An 18,839-nucleotide genomic window follows, 5' to 3' on the forward strand; every position below is an offset into this window, starting at 1 on the left:
ATTGGGCTGTCCATAATCAATGCATCCAACTGTGATATCCATAAACGCAATCTCAATTCCCCATTCGCCAATGGTCCCGCACCTTAGCTTCCCTTTGTTACTGACCATCACAGTGTCTACTTGATTGCGATGCAAAAATATAAATCACCACAAAATAAACATTCCAAATCAAATTTGTAACTCAAACCAGTCCATATTGAATTCAAAACTCGACTAATCACCCTTGTGCATTCCCTTAGTGCCTGTCTTCCATGTGCCTTTACCTGTCCTAGCGCTCCTACATAATGCTAAGCCAGTGGCTGCAGCATGGCTGGTGGAAGGCTTGTGACTTTCAATGGGGAGACTGTAGATGGCCTTGCAGGATAACCCAAGCAGCTATGGGCCGAGAAGGCCCGCACCATCTCAGGCTGCAGCAGTCTCGGCTGGCTGGATGATTGACAACAGCAAGAGCACTAGTGGATTGGCAGTGGTGGGAGGACAAATGCTGTCATCTTGAGGATGGACAGCAGGTTCGGACTCCCAGGGCTGCACCTCAGCAGTCCTAGTGATGTGTTGGAAGACAGATTGCTGGAATACTGTGAGAACCTCCAAACCCTTTTAAACACTGGTATCCACAGCCGTGATGGAAGCTGTCGGACCTTGCACGACAGCAAGATGAACTTGCATGACTTTAGTCTGAGCTCCCACTGCAGCATCCAGACATTGAGTGGCTTCTGCTTGTGCTGCAATGGAAGCTCAGAGATTGCCCATCAGACGCTGTACGTAAGGTCCCCAAGTGTGTTCATGGAGTTGGCCACCACTTCCAAACTGGAAAGGATGGGGTCCAAGTTCTGCTCATTTTCCTTACCATTAACTGCAGACTTTCTGGCAGGTTTGCCTATGCACCAAGCATTTCATTGTGCATACCCATCAGCCTATTTCTGTAGGTCACCCCATCAAAGTCCTTATCTGAATCCACTGCAGTAGAACTCCTGTGTGACCTCACCCTCTGGCAAACTGGCACCTGTGTTACCCTGTCCCCTGCCCTGACTGCAGGCCACTTCTGCCTGCCGTCTCACCCGGTGCGGCTCCTGCCTCTAAGCCATCCTCTAAAGTATGTGAAGTGTGTGTTGGTGGCTGCAAGTGTGAGAGCAAGTGATAATTTTTCTTCTTCACTGTCTTCCTGCTCTGTCTTCCCGTTTTTCCACCTCTTGCTCTTGCTCCTGCCTGGCCAGGTTGCAGTTTTTCAGTATCTGAAAAGAGAAAGGCACAAGCATAGGATTGTGTTGAGGAGAGGTCAGGAAAGTACGAGGTGCATGCTTACACCATCTGCAGCCTGTAAATCAGAAGAGATTGTGGGAAGAGGGCAGAGTGGGATGTGAGAAGCACATATCATCATCTTTGATGCTTCCAGCCTTGCCACTAGCCATGGCCTCAGCCATGGCCGCTACAATGATGGCAAGCACCGTCTCCTCCATCGGGTAAGGACATGCAGCTGTGCCGTGTTGAATAGGTTCTGCTGTCTCCAGCTATGTGCCACTTTGTCCTGTAAAAGGGAGGGAAATGTGTCAGTGAGTGTGGCGCAATCTGTTTAGGTGATGTGCTTGTCATAGTTGAATAGCTGACAGTTTGTGCAAACTATGAGATGTGAGCCTGAGGCTTGCAGCAGTGCTAGGTGTGTGAGGATGAGGTGAAGCTATGAATGTTAAGTATGAGGCTTGATTGATAGAAATTATTGGTAAGTGAGTGAAGGGGATGTGGTGATTTGAGCAGTGTATGAAGTTAGTGGAGCAGTTGGTGGGATATGGCATTTGTAAATATGTTCACTGACTTTGACGACTCGCATGAGGTCACTGAACTTTTCACAGCAGTGCACCCATCTTTTTGGGGCTAGACTCCTGACATTGGCCGCCATGGCTATCTTGTCCCACTGCTTTCGCAAAGTTTGTGTGGAGGGCCTTCTGGCTCCATGTGATAGATGACATCTCTCCTTCTGAGTCAGAGTCATTTACAACACAGAAGGAGGCAATTAGACCCATCGAGTCCATGCCAGCTTTCCATGGAGCTATGCAGTCAGTCCCGCTGCCCGGCTCAATCCCCATAGCCCTGTAAGTCTATTTCTCTCAGTTAGCCATTCACTTCCTCTTGAAGTCATTGATCGTCTCCGCTTCCACCAGCCTTGTGTGCAGCAAGTTCCAGGTCATTACCACCCGCTGCTTACAAAATGCTTCCTCATATTCCCTGTGCATCTTTTGCCCAAAACTTTCTATCCGTGTCTCCTGGTTCTTGTACCTTTTGTTAATGGGAACAGTTTTACCTTGTCTAACTTATCTAAGCCCGTCATAATCTTGTACACTTCCATTAAATCTCACCTCAATCTCCTTTGTTCTAAGGTGAACATATCCAGCTTTTCCAACCTAATCTTGTAACTAAAATCCTCTATCCCTGGAACCATTCTGGTAAATCTCCTCTGCACCCGCTCAAGGACCCTCACAGCCTTCCCAAAGTGTGGGGACACAATACTCAAGTTGGGACCTAACCAGAGCTTTATAAAAGTTCAGCTGGGGCTACTGCTTTTGTACTTCATGTATCTATTTATGAAGGCCAATATTCCATAAACTTACTAACCACTCTCTCAATATGTCCTTCCACCTTCAAAGATTGATGCACATGCACTCCCAGGTCCCTCTGTTGCTGCATACTCTTTAGAACTGTACCATTAAGTATATATTGCCTCTCCCTATTCCTTCTGCCAAAATGCATCACATTATACTTGTCAGTATTAAATTCCATCTGCCACCTCTCTGCCCATTCTGCTTGCCCTATCTATGCCCTGTTACAGGCAGTTTATATCATCTTCATTGTTTGCTGCACCTCAAAGATTGGTGTTGTCAGCAAATTTTGAAATCCTACTCTGTATTCCAAGATCCAAGTCATTTATATATAGCAAAAAAAAAGCAGTAGCCCCAGCATTGACCCTTGGAGAACACCACTGTCTACCATCCTCCAGTCTGAAAAGCAAGCATTTACTACAATGCGCTATTTTCTGTTCTTAAGCTCATTGTTACGAACAGGTGAGAAAGGGGGTCTAGGGTTCCCTCTCAGCCTTCACCTGGTCTTACCGTGACAGGGTTTAGCTTTAAACACACCATTTTTTTAGCTCCCTCTTAGTGAGTCCTTGTTCACAAACTTCCAATGATAAGGCAAAGAAACTAGTCAAACAGGTTTTCTTAGGTTTAAAGAGAAAAGGTTGAACTTTATTAAACGTTAACTCTAATTCAGTTAATACCTACGATAAACTGCACACCCACGCTAGCAAGCATATGTGCTACACACATGCAGATAGAGACAGAAAAGAGCAGAAGAAATAAAGTGGAAAAGTTTGAGGCAATATCTGAAGATAGTTTTGGTTACTGTTCTTTGAGCTCGCTGTTAAGTCCTTGATTGTAGGTAGGTCTTGCCTTTCACTGGGGCCCAGTATTCTTCTTTAGCCTTGTTCGATGTAGGAGACTTTACCCTCTTGAAGTTCATGTGTCCTCAGTGGGTCCAGAGGCTTGTGAGAAAGAGATGGGAAGTCTTCTCACTCCAGGAGCAAACAGTCTTTTTTGAGTTCAAACTCTGTGGCTAGTTCAAATAAACCTGGACCAACCAGTTAGTCATGTGACCAGCTGGTTTGACCAGTTTGTGGATTGTATCACCTTAGCAGCCTCTTACACACAATACCTGTTGATCAAAGTCCATTTTAAGATAAGTGGATAAGGGAAATAACATTTCTAGTCCCAATTGGTATGCAAATGTCCTCTATCCAAGTCTGACAGCCCTTGTAATAGGCCTTCTCTTCTTCCCAGCAACAATTTGAAATTTAATGTCCATATGGTGAAATTGATATGCCTCATTCTTGGCAGGTGGGGGTTAACATGACACCATTTTTTATCTAATCAAATACTGACCCTCCTATTCCATGAGCCTCAATTTTGTGAACCAGCCTTTTATACGATACCTCATCAAATGCTTTCTTAAAATCTATATACACAACATTAACCACATTCCTTTCATCAACCTTCTCTGCTACTTCATCAAAAAATTCAATTAGGTTATCAAGCATGATTTGCCTTTTACAAATCCATGCTGGCTATCCTTAATTAACTTGAACCCCTCTAAGTGTCCATTGATATTTTCCCTGATTATTGTTTCTAAAACTTTATCCACCAGTGATGTTAAACTAACTGGCCTGTAGTTGCTAGGACTATCCTTATACCCTTTCCTGAATTTGAGCATCACAGTTACCACTCTGCAATCCTCTGGCATCTCCCCCATATCCAGGGAAGATTGGAAGATTATGGCAAGCCCTTCTGCTATCTCCACTTCCACCTCCTTTAGCAACCTGGGTGCAAGCCATCTGGACCAGGTGACTTATACGAACATACGAAATAGGAGCAGGAGTAGGCCACTCGGCCATTCGAGCCTGCTCCGCCATTCAATAAGTTTATTCCTGAACTGATTCCTCCACATTTCCACCTACCCCCGATGACCTTCCACCCCCTTGCTTATCAAGAATCTATCTACCTCTGCCTTAATAATATTCAAAGATCTGCTTCCACCACCTTTTGAGGAAGAAAATTCCAAAGATTCATGACCTCTGAGAGAAAAAATTTCTCCTCATCTTGGTCTTAAATGGGTGACCCCTTATTTTTAAACAGTGACCCCGAGTTCTAGATTCTCCCAGAAGGGGAAACATCCTTTCCACATCCACCCTGTCAAGTCCTTTCATGATCTTATCTGTTTCAATCAAGTCGCTTTTTATTCTTCTAAATTCCAGCGGATACAAGCCTAGCCTGTCCAATCTCTCCTCGTAAGACAGCCCGCCCATTCCAGGTATTAGTCTAGTAAACCTTCTCTGTACTGCCTCCAATGCATTTACATCCTTGCTTAAATAAGAAGACCAGTACTGTACACAGTACTCCAGATGTGGTCTCACCAATGCCCTGTATAACTGAAGCATAACCTCCCTACTTTAGTATTCAATTCCCCTCGCGATAAACAATAACATTCTATTAGCTTTCCTAATTATGTGCTGTACATGCAGACTAACCTTTTGCAATTCATGCATTAGGACACCCAGATCCCTCTGCATCTCAGAGCTCTGCAATCTCTCACCATTTAGATAATAAGCTTCTTTTTTATTCTTCCTGCCAAAGTGGACAATTTCCCACTTTCCCACATTAAAATCCATTTTCCAGGTCTTTGCCCACTCACTTAATCAATCTATATCCCTTTGTAGCCCCCTTATGTCCTCTTCACAAGTTACTGTCCTACCTATTTTTGTGTCATCAGCAAATTTAGCAACCATACCTTCGGTTCCTTCATCTAAGTCATTTATATAAATTGTAAAAAGCTGAGGCCCCAGCACTGATCCCTGTGGCACGCCACTCATTACATCTTGCCAACCAGAAAAATCTAAGTACAATACATCCACCGGTTTCCCCTTTAACCACAGCACAAGTAATCCCCTCAAAGAACTCCAATGAATTGGTTAAACATGATTTCCCTTTCCCTTATGTACCCTAAGCATGGCCAGCCTTTTTAATACCTCCTCCTCTCAAATTTATCTGATCCATTGCTTCTACTCTCTCTGTTTCTACTGATATTTTGTCAGCTTCAATTTCCTTAGTGAACGCCGATACAGTGTATTAAGTATATTAGCCTTGCCCTGCGCCTCTAATCACATATCACCCTCTCTGTCCCTAATAGGTCCCACTCCACCTCTTACTACTCGCTTACTATTATAAAATATTTAACGTTATAACATATTTTTCTGTCTGCCTACTGCACCAAGGCCTCCAGTGCAGAATCAGAAAACTTTGGAACCCACTCTCTGCCACGTTGTGCCATTATTGGGTTTGCCCCAGGTGAAAATCGGTTTTAGAACGACTTCCAGCACTTCCCCTTTAAGAGGTGCAGACTAGCTTTAAGCAGTGCAAACTAACCTGAACTCGTGCTAACCTCTCACGATTTTGTGCCCTCTGCTCAGGTGTGCAGCCATTCATCAGTGCATTTCGCACTGGCTGCATGCTACAATCCTGTAAATCAGCAGGCAGCATGCAGTTTGTGTACTGCCTGCATCAGAAGCAACAGGAATGGGATAATCCCACATCGCGATCCCTGCGCATGTTTTTGGGCCCTGTCCAATTTCGTGACCATGATCTTCTGACTCAGAGGAAACAATGTTATCACTGAGCCAAGCAGACACACGCTGATGCCTGTTTCTTCTCTTGACGAATAAACTTCTGTCACCGTATCGAAGATAAAGGCATATTTTCTGATTTACGCTGGTCCCATCTAAATACTTAAGACATACTAAAATTCTTTGTCCATTTTTTTAAAAGCAGCAGTCAATCCACGGGAAAAAAAATTAGGCAGAGAAATTTGTCTGGGCACATGAATTGTTCATGCAGAAAACTTGACGGTCAGTAAATTTATTCTTTGGGAGAAAGGAATGTTTAGGAAAAGGTCATTTGTTGCAATGAGCCAGACACTTTCTCTGATTGATCTCAATCTCACCCTTCTCATCATATCCTTCGATCACCTCTTCCTGCAAAAGCTTTCATGTGATACTAATATAGAAATGTTTAAAAATTTGAATATATTCATGGTTTTTAATAAAATAGCAGAGGAATTTCAGGGGAATACGTCAAATGTTTATACTTCAGAATCCCATCACATAATTTCAGGATATCCAACTCCCTTTTAAACAAATATCATTTGCTTCACTGTTATTTTTCTCCTGGTAATTTGATCCAAATGCTTATTCCCCGTTTGTAAACTAGTTCTGTTTCAATGCTCTATGTATTTTCAACATTCAGGAATGGCCCATTACGTTTTGAAACCGACATTAGTGAACATTTTGTCAGGACCAATTTTAGTAATTGTCTTCAGGGTTTTGAAATCTAGCTCAAATTTTCTTCTTTCCCATTAAGCTGTCTTCTACCAATTCTTCATTAAGTCTTTTGTTGCACTACACTATATGCCAAGGACAAACATAAGTTCTCAATGGAACCCTGATCAACGCAGTGAAATCCTGTTGTACTGATCATAATCAGTTGCTTACAAAGGTCAACATTTGCTTCCCAAAACCACTATCATCTGATTCTATGTTTCAGCTATTATCTTTCATGATTATGGAGTTAGGTTGTATTTGGCCACTGTAGTATTAGACCCTTTTAAAAAAGTATATAATTGCTCAGCTGTAAAACTGTTAATCTTCAGAATCTGGCATATGAATGGGGGCTTATGTTCCGTTAGATTGCTAATTGCCTTTGGATCGAAATAATTAACTGTAAAGAATTTCAGTGTCAAGAACTCACCAGTTTTGGACAAAGATATATGTGTCCTGGGTCCAACCATCTTCAGCTGCTTCATCAATGACCTTCCTTCAATCATAAGGTCAGAAGTGGGGATGTTCACTGATGATTGCACAATGTTCAGCACCATTCGTGACTCCTCAGATACTGAAGCAGTCCGTGTAGAAATGCAGCAAGACTTGGACAATATCCAGGCTTGGGCTGATAAGTGGCAAGTAACATTCGCGCCACACAAGTGCCAGGCAATGACCATCTCCAACAAGAGAGAATCTAACCATCTCCCCTTGACATTCAATGGCATTACCATCACTGAATTCCCCACTATCAACATCCTAGGGGCTACCATTAACCAGACACTGAACTGGAGTAGCCATATAAATACTGTAGCTACAAGAGCAAGTCAGAGGCTAGGAATCCTGCAGCGAGTAACTCATCTCCTGACTCCCCAAAGCCTGTCCACAATCTACAAGGCACAAGTCAGGAGTGTGATGGAATACTCTCCACTTGCCTGGATGGGTGCAGCTCCAACAACACTCAAGAAGCTCGACACCATCCAGGACAAAGCAGCCCGCTTGATTGGCACCCCATCTACAAACATTCACTCCCTCCACCACCGAAGCACAGTGGCAGCAGTGTGTACCATCTACAAGATGCACTGCATCAATGCACTGAGGCTCCTTAGACAGCACCTTCCAAACCCGTGACCTCTACCAACTGGAAGGACAAGGGCGGCAAATGCATGGGAACACCACCACCTGCAAATTCCCCTCCAAGCCACACACCATCCTGACTTGGAACTATATCGCCGTTCCTTCACTGTCGCTGGGTCAAAATCCTGAAACTCCCTTCCTAACAGCACTGTGGGTGTAGCTACCCCACATGGACTGCAGTGGTTCAAGAAGGCAACTCACCACCACCTTCTCAAGGGCAATTAGGGATGGGCAATAAATGCTGGCCTGGCCAGCGACGCCCACATCCCAAGAATGAATAAAAAAAAGAGATAGATGGAGCAAGATAAAATCACTAACTTACTTTTCCTAAGATTCACTCCTTTCAATTTCCTTTTACTTTAAAACTCATGGATGTATTGCTTTGTCTAATTAAAAAGCATCCAACATTTAATAACTGGTTCCGTTTATAGCTACTTGCATTTATCTTCCCTGTAAATCAGATCTCTGGCCTAAATAAATCCTCATCTTCTTCTGCTTGAAAGCTTGAAAGCTCTCTGCAAGAGCAATTCAGCTCATCCTACTCCCCCACCCTTTCCCTGTAGTCCTGTAAATTTCTTCCATTCAGGTGTTTATCCAATGCCCTTTTGAAAGACAAAATTGATTCTGCCTTCACCACATTCTTTCTGCTTGAAAGGATAGATGCAAAATTGTTGTTTAAAAAACTCCTACCATTTATATTCCGATTTACATTTTCCACTATTGTTTTTAGTGGACCAATGTTTTCTTTTCACCCCTACCACTGTTCATATATATTTGGAAAAGCTTTTATCGCTCCCGCTATTTGTACCAGTTAGTGGATGACCTAACCAAGAGTTAGGGAATTGCTGGAGGCCGCTCGGGACTTGCCAGCATGGGTATCATCCAGTTTCCTACTTCCTACAACCAGTGAGCTGCTCATTTGGATTCTTTAGCGGGCTAGTGTTATTTCAATGAGGCCCAAGCCCAAAAATGACATCAGTGGAAATAAAAATTGGGACGTGCTGCCCGCTTGCAATGACCCACTTCATACCATTGTACAAAGTCAAAATCTACCCTGGGGAGTACTTTATTGCCCAACAATGTTGGATCGAATCCTTTTTCTGTATGCACACTTGAGTACTAAACTTCAAATGAGGATTTTTCCATATTGTTCTGCTATGGGTGCCTTGTTTGTGCAGCAATATATTGAATAGCATCATCGACTGCTAACAGCACAGAAGGAGGCCATTCGACCCGTTGAGCGTGTGTCGGCTCTCTGCAAGAGCAATTCAGCTCATCCCACCGCCACGTCCCCCCCCCACCCACCCCCCACCCTTTCCCTGTAGCCCTGTAAATTTTTTCCATTCAGGTGCTTATCCAACGCCCTTTTGAAAGACACAATTGAATCTGCCTCCACCACTCTCAGGCAGTGCATTCCAGATCCTAATCACCACATGCTGCATAAACAAGTTTTTTCTCTTGTCATCTTTGTTTCTTTTTTGCCAATCATTTTAAATCAGTGTCCCCTGGTTTTCGACCCTTCCGCCATTGGGAACAGTTTGTCCCTATCTACACAGTCTAGCCCCCTCATGATTTCTATCAAATCTCCTCTCACCCTTCTCTGCTCTGAGGAGAACAGCCCCAGCTTCTCCAATCTATCCATGTAACTAAAGACCCTCATGCCTAGAACCATTCTTGTAAGTTTTTCTGCACCCTATCTAATACTTCACTTCCTTCCTAAAGTGTGGTGCCCAGAATTGGACACAATACTCCAGTTGAGGCCGAACCAGTGTTTTATAAATATACATGTGGAGAGATTTATAACTAAGGCTGACTGGGTATTAGATTGTATTAATAGAACCATTCAGTATAAGTTAAAGGACATCACTGGAGTAATGTGTCTAGTTTTGGTTCCCATACAGCCTTAAGAACCTTAGTATGGATACTTTAGGACAGTGACAACTTGAAGGTGACCTGATAGTGATATAAAATAACAAAGTGACTTCTGACAACGCAGCCCAGCACCGACGTTATCAGAGCGCTCCCAGCTTCGCACATGCGCAGAACAGACCTTTGCTGTCAGTATGGTGCTGCGCATGTGCAGCCTACGTCAGCATCCGGCTTGCAAGGACTATTTCATGAAAACATCATTGCGTACTGCAATGTCAGCTCACTGCTCGCTCCCCGCCTCGCCATTTCTCCCCCCTCAGCCACTCACTCCCCGCTTCACCCCCCCTACCCCTTCCACCTACCTGTGGGCCACTCGCTCCCAGACTCGCCACTTCCACCCCTGTGTGCCGCCTCTGCTGCCCGCTCCCTCTCGTGATCAACGCCTTTCTTCCCTGCATGGGGGAAGTGGGGGAGAGAGAGAGTGACAATATAGGGAGGGGAGGGAGACTGCGAGCGGGACAGTGTGGGAAGCAGAAGCAGGAGGGAGCGGGGTGGAAAGACAGAGCAGAGGGGTGAAGTGGCAAGGCCAGGAGCGAGTCGCCCACAGGTGGGGGGTGGGTGAAGTGGGGAACGAGCAGCAGAGGGGGGAAAAGTGGCGAGACTTGGAGCAAGTGGCGAGCAGATGGGCGTGGGAGGCAACGGCGAAGAGAAGCGCAATAGCAGGAGGGAGTGGGGTACAGTTGGGGATAGGATGGAGATGGCGATCGCTGCCACTGTGGGGCTTGAGTTTCATTTGTTTTTGTTTCTGTGATAAATTGAGCAACGCCATCTTTACTACTGGCAACTGCCAAAATGTCACAGTGATGTTTCAGTGCATGAGACTGCATTTGCGCACGTGCAAGTACTGCGTCACTTATTGGTTGCATTGTCAGCAAACGCAGCCATAAAATAACGAAAATGTTGGACAGCATACCTATTGAGAGATTATTGCAGTTTGATAGATTGGAGACAACCAAGGGGCATGAATTTAAACTATGCAAGAGTAGGAATAGATTGGCTGTTGAGTGATGCTTTTTCCAGAGAGTACCAAATCTCTGGGATGTGTTGTCAGCTGGTGTGGTGGGTGCTGAGTCTCTTCATGTCTTCAAGAGGAAGCTGAACTAGTTCCATACTGGGGCAGAGATTACATCCTATAAATGATAAGTGGGCAGAATCTCACCAACAGTCCCTGGCACGACGGTAGGACAATTTTTTGGTTTGGAGCCCAACTCCCTGGACTGGCTTTGATTGTCTGAAGGGGTTGGAGAGGAATTTTGCAGAGTATTTACTCCTTTATTGGTCCTGGGTTTCTTCTCAATTTTCTTGCTTCCCCCAGGAGATTACATGGGTGCAGGGGGATGGAGGGGGTTAGCAGGGGAAGGCAGTTGAAAAGTGTCTAGTCATGGTACTCCAGCCATCATGAGGTGTGGAGCAGGCTTGATGGACCAGCTGGTCCTTTACTGCCTGCCAAAGTTGTACATTCATACAGAACAACATGGAGAAGTAACTACAAAGCACAGGAAGAATTAGGTGCTGTCGAGGAAAAGTCTGATTATAAAATGGCAAATGTATTTAGCCAATAAATCTATTGTTTCTGACAATTATTCAGCCAAGGGGTAAATAGGAGGAAGCTTTCTATCACAAGTTTGAACCATAGGAGTAACTGATACCTGAAACCCTAACTGTGAAGTTCGTGATATAACTTCATCGCTCACTATACCTTAAAACTGAGATGGGTACAGTAGTGTGATGGAAATGCTACTGGACGAATAATCCAGAGAATATGGGCTGTATTTTACCAAGCCCAAGATGTCAGGCTCCGTGATGAGGCGGGCCGGAAGATGGTTGCAGCAGAGGCTTGTCACGGAGGCCGACACCAGCCTGATCCTCCTGGCAGCAGCAAAGCTCTGTGACGGCCACCCTGCCACTGGGCGAAAGGACCTGGATTAAAATATTAATGTGATGAATAAATTGAAATCAACTTACCTTGAATCTTCCGGGCCGACCGCAATCCTCGGGCACAGCGGCCAGCACTCCTGGGAGCGACAGCGGACTCTTAAAATCCAGCCCCATGAGTTCAAATCCCACCCATGGCAGTTTGAGAACTTGAATTCTTTTAAGAAATAGAAGCCAGAGTAGGCCATTCAGCCCCTCTTTTTTAAAAGAGTATAAGTGATCATGAGGCTGTCGTACAAACCCTGCTGGTTCATTAATGTCCTTTAGTGAAGGAAACCTTCCGTCCTTGCCCTGTTTGGCCTATATTTGATGCCAGTCCCACCCCGGCATGGTTAAGGCTTAATCCCCCTCTAAAGTGGCATAACAAACCATTCAGTTGCACCAGGACTGGGCAATAAATGCCAGGTTTACCAATGTCACCCACATCCTGGAACTACTTTTAAGTCTTGTCTGTATAAATATTAGCTTTCTCTGTGAATTTCATAGCATTATAACTGTTACAACCAGGTGAGAAAGAGGTCTAGGGTTCCCTTTCAGCCTTCACCTGGTCTTACCAATACAGGGTTTAATTTTAAACGCACTGTGTTTTTAACTCCCCCCTTCGTGAATTCCAATTATAAGGCAAAGAAACCAGCACAGACAGGCTTTCTTAGGTTTAAAAAAGAAAAGTTGAAATTTATTAAACTTAAACTCTATTTCTTTTAATGCCTACAGATACGCAACGTGCCCCACGCTAACATGCATACGCGATGCACACATGCAAATAGAGACAGAAAAGAGCAGAAGAAAAATAATGTGGAAAAGTTTGAGGCACTATCTGAAGAGTTGTTGTTACGGTTCTTCGAGTTCACTGTGGAGTCCCTGATTGTAAGCAGATCTTGCTTTTCGTTGGGGCCCAGTACTCTTCTTAAACCTTGTTTGCTTGTGAGACAGAGATGGGAGCAGGCAGAAGAGATCTTCATAGTCCAGGAGCAAACAGCTTTCTGCCCAAACTGTTTGTACACATTCAGAAACCTCAGGTTGCCCAGCAGGTTAGTCATGTGACTAGCTGGTTTGACCATGTCCGTTTGTGTATTCGGCCATCTTAGCAAACAACCTGGAATACGAGCTCCCCCACCTTCAATGTCTGGTGATCCATTGTGGGTTGAATCTGTCAGGGAATGGCTGCTTTGTCCTTCCAAACACTGTCTATTAATATGCAAATATCTTTTTCAGCCACAGCTGATCTGTTTATCAAGTCCTTTCTTCATTCCAGTAACAGTTTAAAATCAATGCTCATGACAAAATTAATGTGCCTCATTCTTGGCAGGTGGGGGCCTAGCATGACAATAACCAAATCAGCATAAAGTTATCCTTGCACTGAAACTAAAGAATCAAATTAATTTGATGTGGTCTGCAAGACCTCATGCAGAAACAGAATGATTATATCGTGCAGAAATCAGCACAGTAACAAATTCATTGCGGCTCAGAAATGCTCACTTAGCTGCACAAAGGGGCTAATTTAAGGGAAATTACCACATAAATCAAATTCATTATGGTCCACAAGCCATTATGCCACTCACTGGACTGGATGCACTTAGTGTAAGTGCACTTAGGAGATTCATCAATATCAAAGCATTATAAACTGAGGCCCATTTACTTTGCACGAGTGGCTTTAATTGCTTTGCACAAGACAAGGTGCAAAACATATTTGCAGTGAATTCTGGATTGATTGATTTCAAAATATATATCATCCATTTACGTCCTAGAATTACACCACAGAACTATTTAAGCAGAATATCCATGAAGCCTGAATGAATGTACTTTGGGAATACTTAGTGTTATTTAGTCTTCATGACCATGCTGAAGCTGGTATTATGATATAAAATGAGAACTGGGTCAAAGACAAAAGCTAATTTGCTCTATGCCTATTTAGAAATGACAGAAATGGCTCTATCTGACATTTGATACATTGCCTCTTATTGTGCAATTCTGATCATTGCTCTTAATTGTCCATGTCATTTAAAAAAACAATCGCCAAACTTAATGCTGATTCACCAATTTGTATGGCTGTACATTTTAGTCACACAGCATTTGAGAGCAAGAACACTATCTTTAATACATGGTGCATTTAAATAAAACACTCTGTGTCATTTTATGTCTCTTGTGTTCCTGTGCAGCCCCGTGCGATGTCTTCCAACATTAAAAGTGTTATATCAATACAGGTTGTCAGTGTTGTAAGGATGTGCATTGGTTCAGGGAGCAGGTCTCGGTGGAAGGTAAGTTAGATTTGGATTGTCATGCTTTTCTAAGTAGAGAGGAATTATTAAACAATTTGGCGGTGATTTTGAGTTCCCATCTGTCAAGTGTGATTGCGATTTCCCAATTGTGATCTAGTGCTGTGCAGAAAGATTCAAACCAAAGAATGACTGCTCATTTGGAAATTGGTGACACCAGATGCCATGCTGTCAATTGGGTTGAAAATAGTGACTGATTTGCTGTGTTTTGGCATTCAGTCAGATAAGGCTGATCGGCTGTTATGTGCGTCAGGGGGTGGTGGTGCTTGGGGGTGAGACTTCTCTTGTCATAGATGTCAATCGATGAGAGAAAGGCCATGTGCTCCCAGCACTTGGAGGGAGCCAGATTAGGATTAGTAGAGGAGCCAGATGTTCGAATCGATGGGAGCAGGTGAAAATGAAAATTTATGACCATTTTGCGGGGAAAACTTCAGTTTTAAGCTTGCAGTTAAGACAGAGGAAAGCTGAAAAGCTGATTAACCGGCTGCTAATAATTTTGATCTCTCAGCTAAGGCTGGCCACACATTGAAAAGTCGAATGGGGTGCTTATGGTCATCAGTGTCGGGAGGGGGAAGAAGACGTATTGGAATATCCAGGGACTGAACTATCTTATCAACGACATGGATGTTTGATACAGTGCATTTTAGGTGTGGTGGGAGCCAATGGAACTTGGAGTGTGCGCATGGAGAGAAAGTAAACCATTTGCAAAGGCAATCATTTTGCCTTTGCACATCATTTCATCTTTCAACCAACTGACACCAAAAAGCAAAACTTTGACAAATTTGATTGAAAATCTATCCAAGAATGACGAGCCAACTTCACCTCACCTGACTGCACCCTGAAGACTAAAGTGAACAAGCTCTATTGAACACAAGGCAGTGATGAATAGAGGCGCTAGAGCTATTTGGACATGATGGATGGAATGAGAACAATATGAGAAGAGCACTCCACTCAGGCGCAGAAACAAAACAAAAAAAGAGACAAAGGGAAACAAGCACACCAAAAGATAAACCGCTGGTAGACTGGCGTCTGATTCATCTTTCCCCTCTTCAGACAACGTGGATTACTTTCCAATCCATCTTCATCAAGCCTCATCGAAAATATGAAGCTCTTTCAGTGTGAGACCCTCTTACACTTTCTATTCTCCTCGGATTGTTTGTTTCAGCCATTTATGAATAGTGTTAAAGAGACACATACCTCAGGAGACTATCATCTCTCTTCTTTGAAAGAGTGGTCAGGATGTGGAACTCACTACTGCAGGGAGTGGTTGAGATGAATAGCATGGATACATTTGAAGGGAATCTAGATAAGTCCATGATGGAGAAAGGAATATGCTGATAGGATGAGGTGAAATAAGGTGGGAAGAGGCTGGTCTGGAGCATAAATACCAGTACAGACCTGCTGGGATGAATGGCCTGTTTCTGTGCTGTAAAATTCTTTGTAATTCTTAACTAGAACTTATTTCTACAGAATCAACAATTAAAAAAATGAACAGCTAGCATTACCATTCATTTATGATGTGATTAAATGCAATTATTATAGTAATCACTGTTCTTTTGAAGTGAGGAGTTACTAGGCTCTTTTTGGTTCCTTGCTAAAGGAAACGTTAAAGAAACAGGATAGGTCAATAGAGAAGCAGTGGGAGACATTTAAGGGGATATTTCAAAACACAGAGAATAGTTACATTCCAACGAGGAAGAAAAATTCCAAAAATACCACCATCTGTGGTTAACTAAAAATGTCAAACTTAAAGAAAAAGCATATAATTGCGCAAAGGTGGGAGGCGGGTCAGAAGATTGGACAGAATATAAAAAAAGCGAAGAATAACGAAAAGATTAATACGGAGGGAAAAATTAGACTATGAGAGAAAGCTAGCTAGAAATATAAAAACAGATAGTAAGAGTTTCTTTGGATATCTAAAAAAGAAGAGTTAACAAAATGAGCATTGGTCCTATAGAAAGTGAGTCTGGGGAATTAATAATGGAAAATAAGGAGATGGCAAATGAATTGAACAGGTATTTGCATCTGTCTTCACTATAGAGGAGACAGGTAACATCTCAGAAGTAGCTGTAAATCAGGAAATGGAAGGGAAGGAGGAACTCAAGAAAATTACGCCAGGGAAGTGGTAATGAGAAAATTGTTGGAGATGCAGGCTGACAAGTCTGCAGTCCCCTCACCACTACATGCACCAGCTGCTTAAATAATGTTTAAAAGGAACACTGCACTGCCTTTCCACAACTGGTAACCAAACATGCCTGAACATCCTGTCAATGTTTTTCTACCATCCGCTACTTCAATGGAATCCAATTTGAATCCCAGAAAGAACATGTTCTAAATGATGAGAGACTAAGAACTGTGGAGGAGCAAAGGGATTAGGGTGTTCAGGCACAAAAAGTAATCTAAAAGGCCAATGGAATGCTGGCCATTATCTCAAGGGGGCTGAAATACAAAGGGGAGGAAGTTATGCTTCAGTTGTATAGAACCTTGGCCAGATCTCATCTGGTACTGTGTTCAGTTTTGAGCACCACATCTCAAAGATATATTGGTCTTGGAGGGTGTTTAGTGCAGATTCACCAGAATGATATCAGGGCTTAAAGGGTTACATTATGAGACCAGGTTGCATAAACCTGTTTTGTATTCCCTTTTAGATGGTTGAGGGGTGATTTAATCAGGTCTTCAAAGTGATATAGGGATTCGATAGGCTAGATACAGAGAAATAAATTTGTCTGGTGGCAGAATCAGGAACAAGAGGGCACAACGTTAAGATTAGGGCTAGGCCATTTAGCAGTGAAATCAGTAAATAGCCTTTAATACAAAGGATGGTGGATATTTAGAATTCTATGTTCCAAAGGCTGTGGATGCTGGGTCAATTAAAATTTTCAAAACTCTAATTGATTTGTTAGGCATCAATATGAAACAAAGGAGAAAAAATAGAGTTCAGATACAGATCAGCCATGATTAAACTGAATGGCAGAACAGGCTAGATGGGCTGAAAGGACTATTCCTATATTTCCATTCATTGGCTGCTGTGTTTCAGTGTACCAATGCAAAGCTCCATCTTCTCACCTCACCTCTGGTTCTTTTGCTTTGTTTCCTAATTAGTGATGAACCATTTGTGTCAGAATTCATTATTTAAAAGGGAAAATTAGAGTCAGTTATAGCTTCAGCTGTGAAACATGTGCAATCTAGAGATATTTTTGTGCTAATAGAAATAAAGAGACTGAATGCTGAGGAATGGAACAGTTCCTCTTCTGCCACCTCAGCTTCCGGGTCATACGTCTGCTTTACTGAAGTCAGGGGAGAGTAAAATTGGAAGGGATGTAAATCGGGTGCCTGTCCTGAACCCACCCATTCCTGCCAGATGGGTTATATTAATTTTGGGGTTCCAGTGTCACCACTGTCAATTCAGGTATAGCACAGGACAACGGAAGCATACGTTCCCCTTGCCCCATTTCAATAATGTGGTCCAACCTCAACCTTATGAGAGGGGTTATATTGCTCCCAAGTGACTTTTGTTATTTGTCTCTCAAGTCAATCTCATTGGATCTCCAGATGGGATGATGGCCCTGAAATTAAGCAGGCAGTGATCTCGGCACCTCATTTGCCAGGGCGGAGGTGGACACTAGCACTAGATGCTCACCTGTCCCATGTCAGTAAAGATTCTACCAGGCACCCAGGACTGGGAAGGGGTTGGGGGTGAGGGAGGAAATGGATGAATTAACTGGCCTGTGCAACCAAGGCATATTGCATTGCAGGTTGGGAAAAATCATCCACTGTTTCTTAAAAGGACTCAATAGAGTAAAAGTTGAAAGCAGTGGTTACTTTGACAGCCACTGACAAAGCTGCCTCTATTGTGCCGGTGATTGGCAGATCTGGCTGAAGAAGTGTGCAACATTTGGTTAGTGGCTACCTTGGGGAATCATAATCTCAGTATCTGGGTTTCTTAGGACACTTCTAGCTCTGATTGTCTGGCCCAGAGACATGCACGGTGCCAAATGCAAAATAATTCCTGAAGGTAACTAAAACACCACCCTCCGCACTCCCATCCTGCAAATACAGAAGACTGGCCATGGCTACTACATAGAAAGAACACAATTAAATGTCCCTGGGGAAACAAACATACATAGCAGATGGGGCCAGCTTTAAGAAGCTCTCAGTAAGTTAACTTGTTCGAAAACAACAATGCAACGAATCAGGAAGTCAATAAACCGTTCAACAACAAAGAAGCATTGAAACAAGAGGAAACAAACACAACGATGAACGGCAGCAAGTCAGAGCCCTTTAAAATGGTGGACCCAACATCTGTATGTAACGTTGTTCCTATAAAGTAACGTCATTGGCGAGTAACATAGAAATACATGGAAGGTGCAACACAGAAACAGGCCATTCGGTGCAACCAGTTTGTGCCAATGTTTCCCCTCCATGTGAACAAGTACTTCTAATCATTTTTAACCACCCTGTTCCCATATATCTTTATCCACTTATCCAATCCAATCTTCAGTTAAGGTAGCTTCTGCCTCAGCCACTAATTCTGGAAATGAATTCTGGAACTGTCTGCTGTGACCAACACTGTGCCATCCTTTCATATTTTTTAAACATTTCTGTCACCGTGCCCTGTAATCTGCATTGTTCTATAAAAAAGTGACAAT

The 18,839-nt window shown here is 43.3% G+C and overlaps 1 protein-coding gene across 1 annotated transcript in view; it reads left to right on the plus strand.

Annotated features, from left to right (window-relative positions):
- The first annotated feature begins 498 nt into the window (after nucleotides 1-498).
- Nucleotides 499-18,839, plus strand: part of fut10 (fucosyltransferase 10) — a 103,798-nt gene continuing 85,457 nt past the window's right edge. The window contains exons 1-3 of the mRNA XM_068036847.1: nucleotides 499-762; nucleotides 12,629-12,781; nucleotides 14,074-14,172. Coding sequence (XP_067892948.1) covers nucleotides 499-762; nucleotides 12,629-12,781; nucleotides 14,074-14,172 — 516 coding nt within the window. The remainder of the gene's footprint in view (nucleotides 763-12,628; nucleotides 12,782-14,073; nucleotides 14,173-18,839) is intronic.

This window comes from Heterodontus francisci, chromosome 1, assembly GCF_036365525.1.
Source record: "Heterodontus francisci isolate sHetFra1 chromosome 1, sHetFra1.hap1, whole genome shotgun sequence".
NCBI classification, from domain to species: domain Eukaryota; kingdom Metazoa; phylum Chordata; class Chondrichthyes; order Heterodontiformes; family Heterodontidae; genus Heterodontus; species Heterodontus francisci.